Source organism: Ammodytes marinus (genome assembly GCF_949987685.1).
Source record: "Ammodytes marinus genome assembly, chromosome: 18".
Taxonomy (NCBI): domain Eukaryota; kingdom Metazoa; phylum Chordata; class Actinopteri; order Uranoscopiformes; family Ammodytidae; genus Ammodytes; species Ammodytes marinus.
The window spans coordinates 10,038,418-10,060,481 of record NC_137222.1 but is presented as its reverse complement, the minus strand read 5'-3'; the positions used below and the strand labels follow the sequence as shown (position 1 = coordinate 10,060,481).

The 22,064-nt window shown below is 39.1% G+C and overlaps 1 protein-coding gene across 1 annotated transcript in view; it reads right to left on the bottom strand.

Annotated features, from left to right (window-relative positions):
* astn2 (astrotactin 2) overlaps positions 1-22,064 on the bottom strand; it is a gene marked incomplete at its 5' end in the record, with an annotated part of 278,723 nt that overhangs the window by 162,622 nt on the left and 94,037 nt on the right. Inside the window, one exon of the mRNA XM_080046601.1 lies at positions 6,301-6,453. Within this exon, the coding sequence (XP_079902727.1) occupies positions 6,301-6,453 (153 nt within the window). The remainder of the gene's footprint in view (positions 1-6,300; positions 6,454-22,064) is intronic.

The window sequence follows — 22,064 nt, the reverse complement described above, 5'->3', positions numbered from 1 at the left end:
GTGACTCCATATGATCGGATCTTGAAGCACTCACAATAGTGCAGGCAAAATATGAAATTCAATTGGATTATGCGAACTTTCTATTTTTCTTCACTTGGAGAGAGAAAAAGCGCTGTTCCCGTGCGCTCTGGCAGCACTACACCTGTGCCCGGCGTGAGCCTCAAACTGCGTCTTAATAGAAAAGATAACTGCAGGTCATATGACAAAACTAGCGATCGGACTAGGTTAGTAAAGCCTAATTAAGCCTTTCCCAGGAAGGGATCGTGTGTGAATAAAACACAGTCTGGACTGGCGTATTTTTAATAGCCTATAGCAGAACTTCCTTTGCTGTGCGCTGGGGAGAAACAGACACGCTGGTAACTATTCTGCTCCAGATCTGCACATTGGACAGCGCCACGCGATCCTCACAGTTTTGCTGCTGTTTAGTTAAAATTTGTGATTTTTTGGGTGCAATAGATGAATAACATGTGCCGTCGGGTGAAGCCTCTTATCTCTCTCGACCGTGTGCGAGGCAAAACAAATCAGGCGCTGTTTCTCCCCAGCGCACAGCAGAGGAATTTCTGCTATAATTAGAAATCACCAGTGCAGACTCTCCTCAAACTATTAGTTTAATTTAGTTTTTATAATCAGCGATCGATTGTTTCATTTGTACACAGAGACAAACATGTAGGCATGTAGCGGTGTGGCACATTTACGCACGAAAGCTTCCCTCAGAACGGAAGAGAAAAAAATTAGCTTTTTTATTTAATTATTATTATTGTAGTCCAGACTGTGTTTTATTCACACACGATCCCTTCCTGGGAAAGGCTGAACGTGTGAATGAGGCTTTACTAACTTAGTCCAATCGCTAGTTTTGTCATATGACCTGCAGTTATCTTTTCTATTAAGACACAGTTTGAGGCTCAAGGCGGGCACAGCTGGTGTAGTGCCAGAGCGCACAGGAACAGCGCTTTTTCTCTCTCCAAGTGAGGAAAAATAGAAAGTTCGCATAATCCGGTTGAATTTCATATTTTGCCTGCACTATTGTGAGTGCTTCAAGATCCGATCATATGGAGTCACTGGAGAACGCGGACATAGTCTAATCCGGTGCAAATTATAGCCTTCATCAGACCAGCCAATACAGCCAAACAGAGTTCTCCTCAAGTGTAGGCGGCATTGTGTCTTGGAAACGTTCACGTTTTGATATAGTCAAATGTATACCGTCTACATATTGTGTGTGTGTGTGTGTGTGTGTGTGTGTGTGTGTGTGTGTGTGTGTGTGTGTGTGTGTGTGTGTGTGTGTGTGTGTGTGTGTTGACAATTAGACCTCCGCTCTCGGTCCATGGTGCGCCAAAATGAAGTGAATCATTGTCACTTTTCTCTCCAATGTGCATAATAAACGTTAGATTTAGGCCAAATAGGTTGTAGTTTGGTGTTAGTGTGAGAAAAGAATGCTCCAAGTACTCCTCCATGACACTATTGTGTGGTTTCCCATAAATTAATTGATATGCCTTTGATGCATGGACCATTGGTGACGGTGAGAGAGGTTTGAAGGCAAAGTCGAGATCTCGACTTTGAACTCGAGATCTTGACTTTAAACTCGAGATCTTGACTTCAAACTCGAGATCTCGAGTTTGAACTCGAGATCTTGAGTTTGAAGTCAAGATCTCGAGTTTGATTTTTTTTTTTTTTTTTTTTTTTTACCAAAAATTTTTTTTTCCCCCATGTCCCTTTAGGGGCTCCGTAGCTTCTAGCCAGCACATGGAAATGCGTTAACGCAGCAACAGGGAATAACATGCGCAGTGGTGCATGCAAAAAGGGGGGGGGGGGTTATCTTTTTAAGGACAAATCTCAATACTTGACCAAGCCAAATGTGTGATTGTTGGGCCAAAACAATGGTCATTAATGTTTAAACCTAAAAGCATTTCCTTTTAAGGGGCTTATATATGTTTTTCACAAACTATCATGAAATGCATTTTTTCTTTATTACTGTTTGAGGGGAGCACAGGGTACTGTATGGGCTACTGTACACAAATATGTTTTTCCATTTTGAAATCTAATGTTCTACTGAACAAAATATGGATATTTCCTTCTGGTGTTTTAGATGGCAATGTTGGGTGAGAGAGAAATACAAACATTCCTTGCAAACTCTATAGACTTGACAATTACAAAAATACAATGCAAATACACTCCTCATACCCACTCTATGATGTACTCTCTGATGTGTATAGTACATTAAGCAGGTACAACGACCCTGTTCGCATTGGGCAATAAATGACCAACTCTGCTGCACCTTGCACCTAGCAAAATGTACACGACAGAGCAAACACCACAGCAAAAGTCCCCCACTTCTTGCTACTGATCATTGGCCTGGGGGAGGTAGGAAAGTACATCACCAGGCAATCAAAATACTCATGCACTCCCAGCAGCACGTACAATGTAGAAGTCGTCGGTAGGGGGGGAATAAGGCCATGGCCACGGGTCAAATCATAACACTGAACAAGGGAACAGGAGACATAAAGAAGTCCATGTTTGAACTACTGTACCCCTTGGCAAACTTTAGAAGAGTCGGGGGGGACAACCGGCAGCTCACAGCGTGTCACTTCCAGATCATTAGAGCCAGTGTTCACAGAGCCGTAAAAAAAGAGCATATCCAGGTGGTTGTCGGAGTACAAAAGAAAAGGGGCTCCTGTGTGTACATCTCATTCTAATGGAACACCCTGTATACAACAAACACAAATAAACAACCTCCCTCCAAACTTTACACGGGCATTCGAAAAAAAAAATGTTTTAACTGTACCAGGAGCTGTGTATCTGAATCTTATGGCAGTGGGGCGGGACCTGATAAGCCTTTGGCTTCTCCTGCCACCCTTCGGACGATAACACAAAGTAATATGTATGAATATGCAAAGAGAAAATTGTGTATTGTGTGTAATTGTCCGTAATATGCACGACATACCTAGCAATTGCACAGTTTAAAGGTGGACTGTGTAACTTTTGGTGGTTCAGAGAAGTTAAAATGCTCTTAGGTATATTCTCACAACTGAAAAAAAAAACAATCCAGATTCCACATCCCTGTAACACTATTTGAAGTAAGAAAGCAATCTGAAAATGTACTGTTTCACTGTTGTCGTTACTGTTGTTGTTTAAAGCAGCAGGTCCCCCAGTTTGGTTTACACACATATTCTAGACTAATGTTTGGTTCCATGTGCCTCAAAATAATTTAGTTTTGATTGTGGAGCAAATATGTTTGGTAAACTAACCGTTGGCTCTGTCAATGTTAACAAATCCCCCACCTCTGAAACTGCAGAGTGCACCTTTAAAAAAGTGACATCAAGTTGAACAATAAGGTACAGTAAACAATCTACTCTCCGCGTTGGCCATGGCCTTATACACTTTTCAAGGGGAATTTGGCAATGCATGCATTTTCATTTATGAAACACTCTCACTCTCATTCTGACCAATTAACTTCCTCCTGTACCCTAACTCCACACTAACAGAGTTTCCTTCTCGGTTGAAGAGGTTGTCCCATTATCAAGTTTGAAGTTTTGGCCACAACTTCTGCACCGAGGACACAATTCCCCTCGTAATTATAGACCCGGCAAAAAGAGACTGCTTTATCATTGACCTCAAGGCAGACACCTCTCAACAGTGTCCTCCACGGAGTTTTGAGGAGCTTGACCTGCATACATTTATTTTAGAGGCATCATTTGCTCACAAGGTTGACACCAGATAGTTTTTTTTTTAAATATATATTACAGGGTTTAATCCTCAACAGCAAATGAGAAAAAAGCACAGGCCAGGTCTGAAGCGTTCCAGATAACCAAGAATATACATTCTCTCAACCACTGGCTATGTGACTGGGAAGTTTAATAGTCCCGCACCTAAAGTAAGTATGCATAATGTGGTAAAAATGCACCGCTGTTGTATTTTGCATCTTCTGTAGATGACAGTGATCAAGAGGATGGTAAGTCACTCTGTCAAGGGTAGGTGAACTCATCATGGTTAATGTCTAATTTCCAGTGTTAATAATGCCTCACTGGTCATGACTAAATGACCAATGACACAGACTGTATTTTTAACAACATGTCTGATTAAAATTAGTGGAAATGCGTTGGGTAATGAGCTGAATTTATTGCTGTGGCAGAGGCTGGTGTCACTCGTGTATCTCATCTCAAAATTGCAGCGCATATATTTTCACCAAGTGTGAATCTGTGCTCTGATTGGATCTTTGATGAAGCAGAAAGCCAACAAAGTAAGCTGACATAAATTACAATAAAACGTGAAAATAATTAATTGCAAATGTTAGAAATGTCTAGAAAAGCCCCTTTTTAAACACGATATGACAACAAGTAATCTTTCTTAATAAATCTTTTAGTGATACTGGAACTGTTTATACGAGCTCTAGGCAGCTCATTGTAAACATAGACAGTATGTTGTATGGTCTTCATGTTTTCCAAATGTAAACATATCCATTTTTTCAGTGATAAAGTATGACCCTATACCCCACCTACCAAGTAAGGCTACTGCGGACAGTTGAAAAGCTAGCCAGATGTCTGGTTACCGTTCCGTAACCAAACCATAATGTACCAAACCAAACTATAACGCTCAGTGGAAATAACACTTATCTGGAGTCTCAGATTCATGAGGCAAAACAAAACAACAATTGCCACATTTATATTTTTCACATATATCGAATGGGATATGAATGGTCACAAATACTTGAAGGAAATACATTTAAAGTTAAGTGCTAAACATTTGTTATCATTGCGGTTTGGCAATTCTCCAGGGCTGCATAATGGCCCAGAGGTAGGTGGGGTATAGGGTCATACTTTATCACTGAAAAAATGGATATGTTTACATTTGGAAAACATGAAGACCATACAACATACTGTCTATGTTTACAATGAGCTGCCTAGAGCTCGTATAAACAGTTCCAGTATCACTAAAAGATTTATTAAGAAAGATTACTTGTTGTCATATCGTGTTTAAAAAGGGGCTTTTCTAGACATTTCTAACATTTGCAATTAATTATTTTCACGTTTTATTGTAATTTATGTCAGCTTACTTTGTTGGCTTTCTGCTTCATCAAAGATCCAATCAGAGCACAGATTCACACTTGGTGAAGATGCATTCCAATACACAGACAATTTTAGGTCTCCTTATTCATAGCCAGTGTACAACAAACACATGTTAGCTCCTGTATGTGTTAACATGTTTTTGTTGTGTGCATTGGATGAAAAGTAGATCAGTTTACTGTTTCATTTCAAGTGAATGTACATTTTTAATAAGTGTTTTCTATACATTTTATCCTGCCTGTGAAAATAATGCACAACTCTGATGAAAATTTAGCTATTGCTGACTAAATGGTCCAGTTGTACTTTATATCTGCATGCCATGCTGATCCACCTCAACAACCCATACACAGCATCTTTGGGTTCTAACAATTACACAGTTTTTTTAAACCTCCCTGGTCCCCATGTCAAAGGACAAATAAATTCCACGCTGCCTACATAACAAAAGTGAAGCACACAGTAACATCACACAGTCCAGTCTCTATTACCGAATTCAGCCAGAGCTGAGTAACTAGCAAGGATGATGGAACTGTCATCTGCACAGTCAGTTTCTCATACCACGTTGCTGATGTGAAACACAAGAGACAAGGAGATAACATGCTACTCTTGAAAGCACATACGATGTCATAGGTTCATAGAGTTTTTTTCGCTGTATTTGAATGTATTCCCCCCCTCATAACACAATGATTCAGTCAACTGCAATGGAACACTAAATTGCCCATAGATGTGTATTATCATTGTTATTGAAACAAATGAATGACAATAGATTTGAATGCTTCCACAATCAACAAAACCTTTTTTTTCCAAATGTTTGGCACAAATGTAAATTACAGGGAATTTAGTATTCCAGTTTGGTATTTTATTAAAAGAAACTTAAAAAGAGACGTTCAGTGGACAAGCTGTTATATTCTGATATGCTTCTAAATGCAAATGGAAGCTGATGGCTGCTAGGGTGTTGGAAAGTGGCTGAAAATAAATTGAACATCTACATTTCCATATATCATAAAGAAGGGTATCACTCTTATTTCAAATTGTACACTGCCCCACGAATGTATGCATTTAAGAAAGGGGCAAATAAACCCATTATGTAAGTACCAGAGAAATGTCAAAAGTCAGCAAACAACATTGTGCAGTATTCATAGCCAATCTAAAGAAACAAGCAAATATTGCAAGTCATCTTTTGTGCAAAATCTTAATACATTCTGCCAATAAAACAATACAATTTGAGAATGACATTTTGTCCTACCTCTGGTGTGGCTGGGGGCCCTCCGGCGGCCTGTGGATGAGCTGTGCATGACATGCTGATAGTGAGACATGTCCGTTGGCGTGTTGGGAACTCGGAAACTGTCCTGGAACCTCTGCATCAGATCCTCTACCGACTCCGTGTTTGGGTCAATGGCTATGAAAAAATAGAGATTTAAAGTGAAAATGACAAGGCATGTCAAGGGGCTTTAAAAATGTAGGATTTTGGAAAATACTGATGGCACACAATGTATAATACAAATACAAATACACAGATGGTTTAAAATAGGGCCCGACCGATATATCGGCCGGCCAATTTCATCGGCCGATTATAGCACATCTCTGAAAAATCAGCAATCGGCAAAAAATGGCAGATATTGTTTTAGTTATTTTTTTTATTCAAGCAATCATGTTGAGTGAGATGCATTGCTGCCCCTTAGGTAGTCTACATGAATAACATTAAAGTTATAGCCTATTAACAGCAGCAGCAGGTGTGTTGTAATACATTGGATTAATTCACACTTGACAGTTCCACCTGACACCAATAGCAAATCAAAATCAAATCAGTTGTATTTGTATAGCCCAAAATCACAAATACATTTGTAGCAGAGTCATTGGTCATCTCTTGACTGTTAACAGTAATTGATAGAATGTATATAGTGCTTTATTGGACACTTTACATCATACATGTAGCAAACCATACTTATAGAAAAAGAAAAGAAAATACAGACAAATTAAAGATAAGGTTTGGAGTGGAGTCAGGTGTAATTATGCTTTTTTAAAGAGGTGAGTTTTGAATTGACTTTTGAATGAGTTTATTTAGTCTGAGATGCTGATGTTTGGAGGGAGGGAGGGAGTTCCAGAGGGTTGGGTGCAGTTACATAAAATGCTTAATGTCTGAGTTTAAAAATGCGTCATGTCACTTTAGACATATATGGGTAACACTTATTTTTTTTTAGATAATGCATATTTCAATAAATACAAAGTTATTGTACACCTATCGACAGTAACAAGTATTTATATATATGTAAGGGTCAAAAAAGTAATTTATTTCAATATATATTTTTGGGATTAAAAAAATAAATAAATCGGACGATTTACTCGTTATTGTAATTTTTATCTGAAAATAATCGGCATCGACACTCAAAAATCCATATCGGTCAGGCCCTGGTTTAAAGGCAAACACCCCACAAATGATTTGCCTTTTTTTTCTGGAAAGATAAATGATTAAAACACTATAGGTTGTCCCATTTAGACAAAAAAGACATTGTCATTTTTTCTTTTCTATTCTTTTTTTTTTGCCTTTAAATGATTCCATCAATTCAATATTGCCTCTTCTCTACAGGGATCCTGCCAAGACTTTCCCTGATGGCTCAAACTCAATCTTCCTGATGAATGGCTCCAAAATAACTGGCTGTGGGGAAAGAGAGGGGGGAGTATAGACAATTTTGCTTCCTCTTTTTATTTTAACAATAGAAACATTTACAAAAGAAAAGGTCAGCATATTCCCATGACTTGTCTGTATATGTTCTGGCTCATTCATGCCACAAAAGAGACATTTTTTAGAGTGGAGAATATTCTCCCCATAGTGTGTATGACATACAGAATATTACCAACACAATAGGGTTGAAACCAAACAAGGTTGTGATATTGAACTACATTCTGTGTGTATCTAGGCCTTGGTTAATAGACAGTATCTTATCATGACTTGCGTTATTATTAGTATGATTTGAGTGAGATAGGAAGACTTTCAATCTACGTAAGGAGTACAAATTTGTTTACACTGTTCATATCATTTAGTACGTGCAAATAGCCCATACAGAAAGTCTATGGTTTGAAGACTGTGGGACAAAACCATCAAATGTTTAAAAAACTGTGAAAACTTCTCGGTCCCCAAACTTACAGCAGTATAGCATAGCCATCCCCAAACTACGGGGCCATTTATCACCTCAACCACCACTACCCCCCAGCTATCATCAACATCTTTTGATCTGTCAGTGGCTCGGAGGTGTACTCCTTTCATGAATAATGGTGATGTGTTGCCCCCAGTGGAGGCCCATCGTGCATACCAATGAGCCTACAAGAGTAGAGCTAGAGGGATGTGGAGAGGATGAGGGTGAAAGTGAAGAGACGGACGTATTCGCATTGTTTTTGATATGATAAATGGAAAGCTAACAATAGGCTCTGAGGCGCTGCAGTTTGCCTCAGAACAAATATTATCCTTGCGATGATACATATTTGTTCAGATTCATTCGCGGTTTAAACTGGGCTCACTACCGTGTGGTTAATGTTTTATCAAGCAGGGACTTGCTGTTGCTGTATGACAACAGACCACCACAGCCAGATGCAAGAGATGACGCAAAGTGACCGTGACCTATTTCAGGGGAAAGACTTTTGGCTTACGCTTTGATATGTGAGCATGAATTGTATAGCACATTTCAGGATTAAAACAGGACCTTGAAGTAGTTTGGTCCTTGATTATACCTTCAACTAAAAGGGCATATCCTGATGTCTTTCCTTTAGAAATCATATTTCCCCAGATGGAGCTTTATGTGTGGGCTGGCTGTGAGCCATCACAAAAACTGCATATCTCTGCTTTTATTACACACCCAGTATTATGTGCTTGGTAGTCATAAGACTTTGTAACAGCTAAGAAATATGTTTTGTTAGCGCACTTACAACAAACTTACAACAAAACCACCTAGGTAGTTTCCTCCTTGTGATGTATTTGCGTGTAAGGTATTCAAAATTCAATTCAAAGAACTGTTTTCTTCTGTTAATAACTTCATATGTGGAGGAGCAGCAGGGTGTGTCCATACCCAATGTGTTATACAATATGTACAAACACGCATGCATGCACGCACACGCGCACACACACACACACACACACACACACACGGCAGATAAAAACAATATTTGCTAAGCCTAGTGAATAAATAGTACCTCCATAGTGGAGGAGTAATAAATGTTAGTTAAAAAAGAGCCCATGTGTTAAAAAAAAAGAATAGTTCAACCATTCAAAAGTGTAATGGATGCCGGGAGAAAGCTTGACAGGGCTATGTTTGTGTCTCCATGACAGTGTAAGCACTTACGACGATGGAGTCAAAGGCTACAGTATGTGTTAGCTCTTCTGTTTGGCGTTTAAGTTATTCATCCATTTATCTTCAAATGTCAGGAAAACAACAACAGAGCTATGACACTAATATCACAGCAGAATTACTTGTACAGCTTACAATTATTTTTTTTCCTTTATTTTCTTAGATACAATACTGTATCTACTGTACTCTTGTGGCAGGAGTGTATCAATACACATATTAACACATGACCAAACAGGTCAGAAAGTCTAACAATGTTTGATTTTTGTTTTGAGAAAAATAGATTTTTCTGTAAACAGCCATAGGCCTATGTACTTAATGGAGAAACATGTCCATTTTGATAGTTGGGTTACAATTTTAAAGGAGAAGTAAGTGATATTTATTTGTTAATATAAGTGTCAAATCAGTCTATATGCTCATACAGCAATCACTTAAACAGAATATGCAGTTCATAACACAGGTCTTCCGGTCATTCAGCTTTGCAGTTATTGCCGAATAACATGTTGAGGATCCCGCTCGTTTTTATCCAATCAGGAGACGGAGCGCTAAAAAGAGGCGGGTCTCTGTGCCCATTAACGATGACTCGCTGCTCTCCGTTGCGGCACTATCTGGTGAAGATGGCTGTGTGTTCATGTGGTGGTGATGTAGGGACGAGGGAGGGGACTGCTTACTGCAGTCACTGACAGGAAGTTTGCTAAAAGGACCATATCACTTACTTATTCTTTAAATACCTATTTTATCACTATACAAATAGATCTACGATGCCCAGAGCACAGTCAAAATGCTAAATGGGAGTAAAGTGCAGGTTTTATTGAGCAAGTAGGTATCAACTCTGGGAAAAGCACCAAAGTCCCACGTAAAAATATACTGCATCCAGTGTAACTAGAACAGCAGCTTATGAGATTAATTGCTGCACGTTTGAAGTTTTTTGAGGGCATGATTACACTTATTTATAAGAGATGGCTATATGTGAATGTAGTTTAGCAATGCTGGAAATAAGGAATGAGACTAGACCATTTTTTTCAGCATGAGGTACATTTAGACATAATGACTACAAATTTAAATGTTTCCTGTTGCAGAGTTTGCTAATATGGCTCATGGAAACCGAACTTGGACCCATGTACATTTCTAGCATAACATTTCAGGTTACACTGTTATTTTTCTCTGCATTTAATAACAGTGATAGAACAATGTTGAGTGAAAAAAACAATATAATTCACTTTCTATTAATGTGCCTTGTGATTCACAGCACAAAATTCACAGCAAGCTGCGGCCTAAAGTCTTTGTTCATATTTTGCTCAATTGAAGCTACTATTGGTGCTCGCATCGTGTTGCTTCCAGCCATATGTCCATGCTTCCAGCTCGTATTGTTGAAAGCTGATTCATTAACTATCCAGTCGCTTTCAATACAGTGCAAACTGCAACAATATCCAAATGTTTTACTTCAAGCTATGCATTTACAGTAACACTGAAAACCAGTGTAATATGTGGCTCTGTTTTCACAATATAGTTTGCCCTTCCTAAGAGGAGAGAGTCAGAGAAACTGCTTTGAACAGGGCCATCATGCTGAATTCAATTGCACTCCCTATAAATAGAACAATAAAGGAAAACAAAAATGTTTCAACTGAAAAAGAAAAAGAAAATACTTCATCCAGGTCGCACACTGGCTTTGATGCCGTAGCAGCTCCTGAAGCTGCTGCTTTTGGCAATGTTGTCAAGTGTGTGTACCGAGAGAAAGCGTTCAAACACTTGACAGAGACACTAAAACGGAGTTCCCATTTCTACTGTTCTCTGGCCACAGACTTGCAAAGGATTTCCCATCCTCACCGTTTACTTCAGACCAACCGATCCTAATTTAGTTTTTCACACCACTGTAAGTCTCACACAACTTTGCAAAGGATGGTGTGCAGTGAGGCAAATAAGGTAGCTCACTTCACATTGGGTAATACACTCTCTTACATTCACATAATTGGACATGGACTCCACTACAGTATTCCTTACTAAACAGTTTAGACAGAGAAGACAATGGAATGGATACTGCACATTAATCTGGATTATGTTGGAGTTGTTACTATCTTAATGAGGTCAACAGTGAAATTCAAATAAAATACAGTGCTAGGTTGAGAACAATTCCAGTTATTTTGACTCAGAAAATATCTAACACATGTTGAATGACCATTGTTTCTGACCATTGAGTGCTGAACATAACCTATAGTTTGGGAAAACAGTACCTTAAGAAGGAGAATAACAAAAGGTGTTTATAAGGCATCTTAAATGTCATGTCTAATATGTATAGCTCCCTCTACTCCACATGCATGTGCAGTGATGCAGTGTGAATGTCCTTGGGAAAAGAAAAAAACACAAGTGAAGGCTGTAATAGATATAAAACTGCCATACAGGTCAACTGACCACCACATTCAATTGTATAAATCCAGTGCCCCTTTGCCCTGAGGCAGGTGGTATTACACCTTGCAATGGACCTTAGAAGATGGATCAAAGTGCTTTGGAACCACACATAGAATGAAGTAGTAGTAGTTTTCATTTCACATCATGCCACATTTCAAAAACTGCCTGTTTTAGGGCCCGGGGCATTGACAAAGATCCTAGTTGTTGCCTTCACACTTAAAACTGACCAACTATGTATATAGTAAGGTTAAGTTACAATGTTAAAAATTATTAATTTGGTTGAAAAACTTTTGCAAAGCAAAAACTGACACATTTCTTTTCAAATTTTAAGATATAAAGAACAATCGTTTGACCTAATCCCCAACAAAAATGTCTATTATAACTGATGCACCACAAACCTCGATTGTTGGTATAAAATATTTGTAAGACACGCATATTAGCCATGGACAAAGATCTAACAATGTGTCCATGTTTTGCTTCATCTCTTTTCCTATAGGCCTATCTGGTTTTTTGGGGTTTTTATTCCCCATTTCTCTGTTCTGTCAGAAGTAGCTACCAATATATTTTATTCTGACATTTTTTTTTTCTCCCTAGACCCCAAGTCCACACTGGCTTCTCCATTTGAGTTCAATGTCAGCTAAAGCTCTGGTGCCTTTATTTCCCCCTTTTCATCTGCCTTATCTGCAGTTCCTCCCTTATCAGTGCAGAGTGTGTGAGCTAACAGTTTGTCATAAGCATTGGATGTCAACAGTATGCCGCCCCAGTCAACTTATTCCTGGTGGTCTCACAGTGCCCAGTACCAGAAGATAAGCCTACTTTCTATCAGTGTCTTTGGTCAGCTGCACGCTTATGCATTTATTCGGGATGTTGTCAAGTTGAGTATCTTTGCGTGAACGTTTTTCTGTGCGTTTCTATTGCGTAACTACTGTTCATTGCTTCACAGTTGTGTTGAAAGCAGACTTTTTCCAGAGTAGACTTCATACAGACCAAATGACTTACAATGCAAACAGTGCCAAAAAACTAAGCATGAAAAAATGTGAAGCTTGCTTGAATACACTTCAAAAAAGACGACAATTGTAGTCTATGTATACTTTTACATGCAATGTAAAGACAATGCAAAACTAAAAAAAAATATCAAGGGGATGTTTCTGAAGTGTCTTCTTAATTCAATCTACTTGGCCCTACTCTGTTTTCTGTATTCTGTATCTCCAATACTTTGGCCTATATTTAGACCTCATGGGTGAGCAAGGCAATCATACAAAGCCAGGTAGTTAAAAACTTACACTACGATTTGCATTTTGATGGATATGAACTCAATTATGGGTCCACTAAGGTGACAAGAACGCCTATGCAAAACCCAAAAAGGGGTTAACAAGCTATTCCCTGTCAAATAGTTATCTGTAATGGGTTTTATATAGGTTATTAATCGCTATTTGTACCATAACGATAAGGGTAGTATGTGAAACTGCAACAATAAAAAGCTAAGGAACTCAGTGGGGATGTTTACTTGAAACTAAGTTGACCATGTACGCTCAATATTCATAGAAACCAAACTCACTAGTCACATTTAATACATTATATTGAAACTGATATGTTAATGGCTGATCTACATAAGCATTCTGTGTACTTATGCGTGTCATGTTTATAACTGGAGTGTACATATGTGCATGGTGAACAGAGGCACTGCTTAACTTTGTCTGTTTTCAAAATGACCTTCCATGTCTTCATTAGGTATAAGGGGGTAATAAGGCCATTTCTATCTCTTTGATTATTTGTGTATGTTAAAATGCTGACAGTGTTGTCTGAACAGTACATGTTTTGCATAGAATGATTCACTGGTAAAGCACTGATTTTGCTTAGGCAGAGGATTCTAAAAATATATTGCTGGGTTTCACAACAAAGTGATACAATGATGCCTGTATCTGATGCCTCTATAGCTTCAGAGAAAATGATACCCGGCACCAGGAAGGGCAACAGTTGTTTTGTCAGCAAAAAAATAAAAAAAATACACTGAAGGACTAGCTACTTCTAAAATCCAAATGAACAAGGCTATAGGCCGGCTTCCACCAAATCGCTGATGCAGCCTATGGGAATTACGGTCTGTCAGAAACAGAAAACCTTTGACCATGACTCCCTGTCCATAAATAGTGCTTGACCCTTATTTCTCTTAGGCTCAAGAAGATAGTTCCTCTTCTACTAAAAGTCAGTGAGAGACACGGCAACATTTTCCGGCTCTTCAGCAATGCCCTGTGCCCTGAGGCAGGTGGTGATACAGCTTGCAATGCAACTTGGAAGATGGATGAGAGAGCTCTGAGTCATCACACAGATATGGTAGCAGTGGACTCTGTATAGTCTATTCCATATTGTGCTATAGTTCACACGATAAACCGCCCAATTTAGTGCAAAGGGTATCAGGTGAACCCCACATATGTTACCTTGCTAGGGGTACTGATAACTACTTTATAAATGAGATATTCGCACCTCAGACGAGAATAGTTAAAAGTAATTAGACAGTCTCATCATTAAATGTTGTGATTCTACAGCTGTGATCCATATACCTTAATATTCTGCTCTAAAGAACACAAACAGACAACGACTGCCACTAAATGAGACCTTTTATTTATAACTAAACATTGATTAATAACTCAATAATGATACACTAATAAATAGTAAATAATAATAAAAAGAACAAAACCAATAGAACACATCTTTAAGAAGTGAGAAAGGATAACAACTTGAAGGGCAGTAATGAATTGAAGAATATCATTCAGAGTTACCAGAAAACTGAGGGGCACCAGGGGAGATACTCCAATTTGTTTAGACTATACAACTACCCAATTTCAACTCTTACCCCAGCAGCTAATGGAATATATGACTACCTTTTCAGGATTGTCGCAAGCAATAATTTTCCAGATGGTGGGACCCAAACTGTCGCTAGGTTCTGAAAGAGCTTAAAGGCATGCCAGCAAGTAGGTAGGGGATAACGGGGTAAGTAGGCATACTTTTGCTCATCACCTAAACATCTTTCAATAGTAATTCCTATATTAAATTGAAGCTTAAGGCGTTGACTTGAAATGTCACTGTGTACCGCTCACTTTTTCTATCTTATTGTAATAAAGAATAAATTAATCGTCCAAGACACCCCAACACAGTGTGACAACCAACCCCATCAAGGGGTCGATTGTCACACACTATGGGGTTGTTTGTCACATTGTTATCTTAATGGGAATAATCTTAAAAAGAAGGCAATAAAGCAGAACTAGATTTGAAAGTTTAATTGCATTGTCAAGTTGACAAATAGGCCTACATAACTTACTGTAGCCTTGGCAGCTGGTCTAGTTTGGGATGCACTGGATTGTTTTGATTTTGTTGCCCTTTTTTCTTTTGCATGCTAGCTGCATTTTCCTGCTCTATTATTTCCTTCTATGGGGTGTCAGTGAGGATACAGCTTAAAATGTATTTCGTTATTGGGTTCCTTTTCTGGCTGCAGCCTTTGGATAACATGTGACAACCAACCCCCCAAAAAATGGGACGACCAACCCCAACTTGAATTTCTTGCTAGCATCAAGGCCAACAACCATCTGACAACTAATTAGCTTTCTAACCACATTCTTAACTATAGTTTACCCTTCACACTTTTTTAGGGCAACAAGTGTTATGTTATAAACCCATTGTGTAAAAGCCTAGAAGAAAAATACTGAGGAGCTAAATATTTTCAATTTGACATGAAAAACACAAACAGTCCTCTGACCTCAAATTCAGCAGTCTTACTCCAAGGACTGGAGTAAGACCTCTGATCCCAATTCTGGATATTTACATACCAACATTTCACAGACAGCGCCTTCTGGTTCCAAGATATAACGATTGTGACAACCAACCCGTGTGACATATAACCCCGTTCTCCCCTACCCATGCACTGAAATATGGTGGCAGCAAAGTAGAGGGTTTGACGACAACAATGTTTTTCAACCGGTTCTGGGCTGCCAAAATTGGTGGATGAAAACAGCCCTTCAGGCAGATTCTGCTGTGAAGGCTATATTTAAAGTGTAGGCTGGTTGGCGATACTATGTTGATGAGTCTCGATCCGTCATAGCTGAGTCAGATATAACTGTAAAGCTCACGTTCTTCACTGCACACATGTAAATGAAACTTGGAATAAATGTTATTGTCTGGACGATAAAACGTCCAAAATATTATAAAAAAATAATATAAAAAATATTATAAGTGTTTTTAATTCTGTTCCTACGGAGGTGTAAACCAGGCAGCACTTTTTCTCAGTTTACATCATAGTGCTAAAGGAGAGGAGGATGGGAAGAATGTGTGTGTGTGTGAGAGAGTGAGAGAGAGAGAGAGAGAGAGAGAGAGAGAGAGATGCTGAGAAAGGCATCTGTTTAATTGTGTCTGTTTTTAGGATGCAACACATTGAATCACACACAGAAAGCTCCAGTCGCTCTCCTAGGGAAGGTTAATTATTTTGTATGTTCCGTGGTGTGTTGAGACCCCACATGGATCAGACAAAGTGTTGTTGTGTTGTCTAACTCAGCCTGTGAGACGTGTTATCGTGACAGTAAATAAATCTTTCAGCGGACAGTTCGGTACCTTGTCTGGTAAGTGTCAGAGACTTTTGCTGTTGAGGTGTACCCCCCCAATAAGTTTTATAAAAAATTAAATAAAAACTTTTGCGAAGTTTCATCTGAATGAAAAGAGCAGTGCTCACTATCCCCGCCATGAGAGGTTAAAGGTTGGCACTGCAGCTCCGAATGCATGTGGGGAAACTCATCTCCCATGGCCACTGGTTTTCCAGTAGTATGTGTCCTCAAATACACCTCCATATGCTGCAGTCTTGCCTTACCTAAATGAGTATATATTCTTAATATGTAACTGTATTACATTTGTATTCTATTCTTTGTCGGACCATCTTTTTTGTTCCAAACAAATACCTCAACAACTTGTGGGTGAAGTGCCATGAATTATGCATTACATCACACAAAGCTCTTCGCAAGAGAAAAACAAACTCCTTCCATACCTAAAATTGAGATACAATTCTCATAATCATTCATTTAGTTCATATGATCAAATGATACAAAGATATCGAAATAAACCTAGTAGAAAAAAATGTATTTATCGCCCAGCACAAGCTTGCACATTTTAAAATACAGTTTGATATCATCCACACATACTGTCATAGCAATACCCAATTAAAGCCAATATGAACAACACACAGTATACTTAATAAACTGACAAATACTGGCATTTTTTTTTCAAATGCTGTGATATTACTTATTTCCTTATTGCCAATGTACTGCAACTTCTACCAAATGCATGTTTTAATAACCGAGGGTCGGTAATGCACGTTTCCCTAGTCCAATCCACTGCTCCTGGCAGCCCAATATTCATATTCACAGAAGAAGATGCATCCACAAGGGAAATGAATAAAAACATTTGTGTTGATCTTTGGAGCATTCAAAACATTCCCTTTTTTAATTTGAAGCAAATCTGTGGGAGGAAAAGAAGCTGAGAGCCCAATAAATTAAATTCCAGCAGATTTCAATTGTCATTACATTTCTTTTTTTATTACTTTTTTTATTATGTCCTTTTCTTTTCCCGTAACTCCAACACACCCATGCCAACACACCCATGCACACACACACACACACACACACACACACACACACACACACACACACACACGTGTCATATCTCTATTCCTCTTGCTTTCAGTCCTCCCCCTTCAAGGCTTGGGGAGCAAATGAGTGCAGAGGTGATCAATGGAGAGGAAATAGGGGGTTCATCCCAGCTCTGATTCCCTCTGTGATTTATTAAATTTGCCATTGTTTCAAATAGAAGCGGTCCAGTCGAGCTCTCTGTGGAAAGCTTTTGACAGCGCTGCTTCTGGATGTGTGACAGGTACACGGAGAGGGAGTAAGAGGTTAGACACATACAAAGAAATAGATAAAAGTGTCAGGGAAGACAAGGGACCTGGTGTCGGAGGAGACAACGGATCCAGATATGAATGGAGAATGGCCGATAGATAGATACAGCCTGATAGGTGTGAGTAAAGAGATGGGCAGACAATGGATGACATGAGTGTTGAAGGTATAAGAGTAAGGCGATGGTGTTAGGACTGAGATAAAGACAAGAGAGTCGCAAGGGATGAAGAGAGAAGGGCAAAGAAACATATGTTAAATACATGAAAAGAAGATGGACAGGCGACAAAACAACGGGGAGAATACATTCATCCGATAAAGAAAAATCTAAAATGGCCAAGGCAAAGGTTGCATTATTGATAAGATAAAGACACATATGGGAATGAGAAATCCACAGAAACAGTGGTGTCATTTACTGTTGGTTTATCAATTGAAAACCCATCGTGACAGGACTGGTTAAGAGTTCAATAGTATTGTTTCTCTCCAGATGATCACATTTCCTTTTTAAGATATCATGGTTCTCAGGTGCCATGTCTTAATGAATGGAGCATTGTATTCATGAAAACGGTTCTGTCTGAACTGCTGCCGTTGTGAGTACATGTATAGGACTCCAATACAGTCTAACTCACATGGTTTAATGAGTGTGATGTTTGTGTTGGAATTTATAAACTTAACAAAAAAAGAGTTTGACAGGTGATTACAAAAAGAGATTAATATTTCCCAACGAGACACATTGCAAGGTTGGAGATTTTGTTCCTACTTAAATCATAGTAAATACTTGCCTGGGTATATTTGCTCTTTCCTATGGGGATTGTCAAAATAGTACAAAATGAAATGTTATTGACAATTGAACACTTTTAAGACATCTGAAGGACTTAAAATAACACGGAGAACAGACAACACACCCCCCCCCCCTTTCTATAGTTTGTCTTTTCTTCAGAATTTGAACATTCACTGTCTCTTGCCTCGTCATTCCCAGCCACTAGAAAGCATGTAATGTCTAATATTTAGTCTGACACTTTTCCTTTCTACCAGCTTTTGCAACTACTTTTGTTTTTTAAGCAATACTAAAGTGCTATCTATAGCTGGGCTCATGCCATGGGCAATAATAAAATATGGATGTTTCTCCATGCTGCACCAGCTGAACACTGCACACCAAGGTTTGACCTCCGACTGCTCCTGACAGGCTGAAGCTCCTGCCTGACAATCACAAAAAAACTGATTCATAATAAAAAAGATATACTATACTTATATTTGAAATAACTATCTGTTGTGACAGTGACTCCAAAAAGGGTATGGTCTGTCTCTAAACATTTAATGAGTCACAATGGTACACTGACGTGCAGCCTTATCCTGAGGAGGAAACATTGAAACTCCTACTTTACATTTTGAAGCAATTTCCTGCTAAAGAAGGTTGGGAGAGCAAATCTGTATCTGGAGGTGGTAAGTAACGTTCAAGCTAATTATTTCTCTATTATTAAAAAAGAAGAAAAACTAGTTGAAAGACTTTATGCACAGAGAGGATTTGTAAAATGTACATGTATATCTATATATTCAATCTGTTAGTCACTAAGTGGCTTTGTAAGTGGACTAGTCTAGTGCAATCTTCAATGATGCAGGTGCCCACAATTAAATGCAAAACGGAATGCAATCAAAAACTGAAAATAAAGCAACCATTGTCAGGGTGTATTGTTGACTGTGTTTCAGGTCATATCTGAGAAAACGTGGAAAACAAAACAAATATCAACAGATCAAACTCACTCTACAGCCTGTCATATGGGGGGAATGTGAGAAACTCAACCTGCGTGGTATATCTATCGCTTCTTCATTAAGAATCTTATTGATAGCTGTGTGTAGATTAAGCCAGAAACATCCTCCAACTTCTCCTTCAGGACGGACAGCACTGCCAGCAACTTATTTTGTTTTACTTTTACCAGACCACTACTAGACGTTTGACCAGCCACTGGTAAGAGTATTAAAGTCTTGTGACTTCTTCAGCAGTCTACAGGCTATGCTTTTAGACTTTAGAGTCGTACCACTAGCCAGGACTCCTTAAGGATTTTTTGAGCCATACCAGTGGTTTTTATGATCTCCTGATCCAAGTACAGCACCAAGATTGTTATCGTATTGTTAAGTGAGTCATGCCAGTGTGACAATCATTATTCTCACCCTCCTCACATTTCACAGAGCTTATCCAGAGGGCATCTGACTTAATGGACTTCAGCACAAATGGCAAAAAACCCAGCTGTGCTCTGGGGAACCCCCTGCGAATAAGTTGCAAGCCGGTATTGAGGTATTTATTTCCTGTTTCAGCAGCAAGTTTGTTCAGTGTTTCATTGAAATGCTTTTTTTCTAGTCTATTAATCTGTGGCTGGTTATATACGCTTGTTTCTCTCTTTTCATGCCTTGGAGCTTTGAAGAGTGCACAACTCATTAAAACGGGGTCTTGGTCAGTAAGGATATTTTTGTCTCTACCTGACTGAAAACTCTGAGCATGACCGCAGCCAATTGCTTAGCTCTCAATGGCTAGGCTTCCACATAATTCGTAGGAAAAGCAATTTGGGTCAAAGCACTGCACTACTGCTTGTGAATGGCAAACCTCCTCTGCCTTCTGTGCCTTCCTGTCTATGTGCAGTTGCATGAACCTCTTGAGCATCTCAGCCAAGGTGACTAGACTAGACTCAGCGGACAAGTGGGGTTGAGACTTGTCTTGACTGACAGCCATCCTCCACAGCACATTCAATGGCATCTGTCTCCATTCTGTCGACTGTGTTATTTTAGGAGACGGCATCCATACATTTCTCTTGACCTTTGATACCACATATGGAGGTTGTTTAAGTGGTGCGGCATTTTTTCATCACTCAGCGAGGAATTTCATTTTCTTCTGGTTCATATATGCTGTTTGTGAACTCAAATGGTATAGCTAAACAAAATCAAGGCTGCTATAGTCAAATGTCAAGCTAAATACACATGATAACAATTCAATTCCATGCAATATCTGGGATAGAATTACAAAAAAATCTATGTGCGATGCGAAGGCCAGAATGCAACCCTCTGGTAGAGGGCACATAGTATCCCTGGGGCACTGGGATTATTATCATGTCAAAATGCACCTTGGATCTCCTTCAGAGTACTGTGGATCTTTTATGTTCCCATAAATCATCATTGCAAGTGTGCAGTATGTTATAGTGTGGGATATCTAGAAGGTGTATGGCTTTAGATTGTCTGTTCAACATGTTGTTTGTTCAGCTGACTTGAGGTAGGACTAAAGTATGAATTTACTCATTTGTTGTGGGATTAAGCAAACAGTTTTTTTCAGTCCCCAGTTTTTCTCTTTCACATTTAAAACATATTGAATTAAGGGGCGCCCGTAGCTCGGTGGGTTTATCCTTTAGCTTTTTCTGTGTTCTTGCCTAAGGTAACTGCATTCAGACCATCAAAGACACAGACTGTGTGAACGGTTTGAATAAGAAGCATAACAACTTTAACAAACTGGGAGTCTTTGAAATACTGGGTGCTCAGACACATTTTGGGGATATATTGACCATTTCACATGAGGGGAGCTGACCCCAAACCACATTTCAATACAGCCTCATAAAGATGGCTCGTGAGTTGGCGGCATGCAATCGACCCACGTATATTGATCTGATGTGGCCTTGGTGCTTACATACCCAATTCAACCGGCATGCCTGGATTTTCTTTTGTCCGTGTGTCTCTGACAAAGGACTCATGTTGGATCAGATTACTAAGGCTTCAGGTCTCAGTGTTTTACTATACCTGGACTAGGTCTTTTCACCCTGACTCCTTTCTCGTCTTTTCTGTTGTAAATCAGTTGCTGCCCTGTGCATAGAGGCGTTTGCTCATTTGTGCGTTCCTTTGAAACTTCCTCGCAAACACAATGCACTTGAGATTGCATGCAGGCTATGATTGATGAAAGTGACACTGGCTGTTTTCACACTGGAGTGGGCAGGAAAGTCTAGAACGCAATGATGGACTGCTTTAGAATCACCAATTCAGTCCACAAGTATTGGATGTGTTGCCTGGGTTTTATCTCGGGAATTATTTTAACCAACAGCCTCCATGCTTGATCACGATCATGCAGGGATGTCTGCGCACACTCCTACATATGCTGTGCATGTTTCCTTTTAATCACCGTATTAATATCACTAAATTCCTCTCATTGACAACACACAACTTGCACAGCTTCCCGTGCATAGGGCAAAAGGGGGAATGGAAAGGCTTTGTAATTAAATCCCATCTATTTATCATGAGGAAGGATGACAGCCCTGATTCAGTATTAATCAAAACATTACCCTGAGCTAGCTTGTCTGTGCCAAACT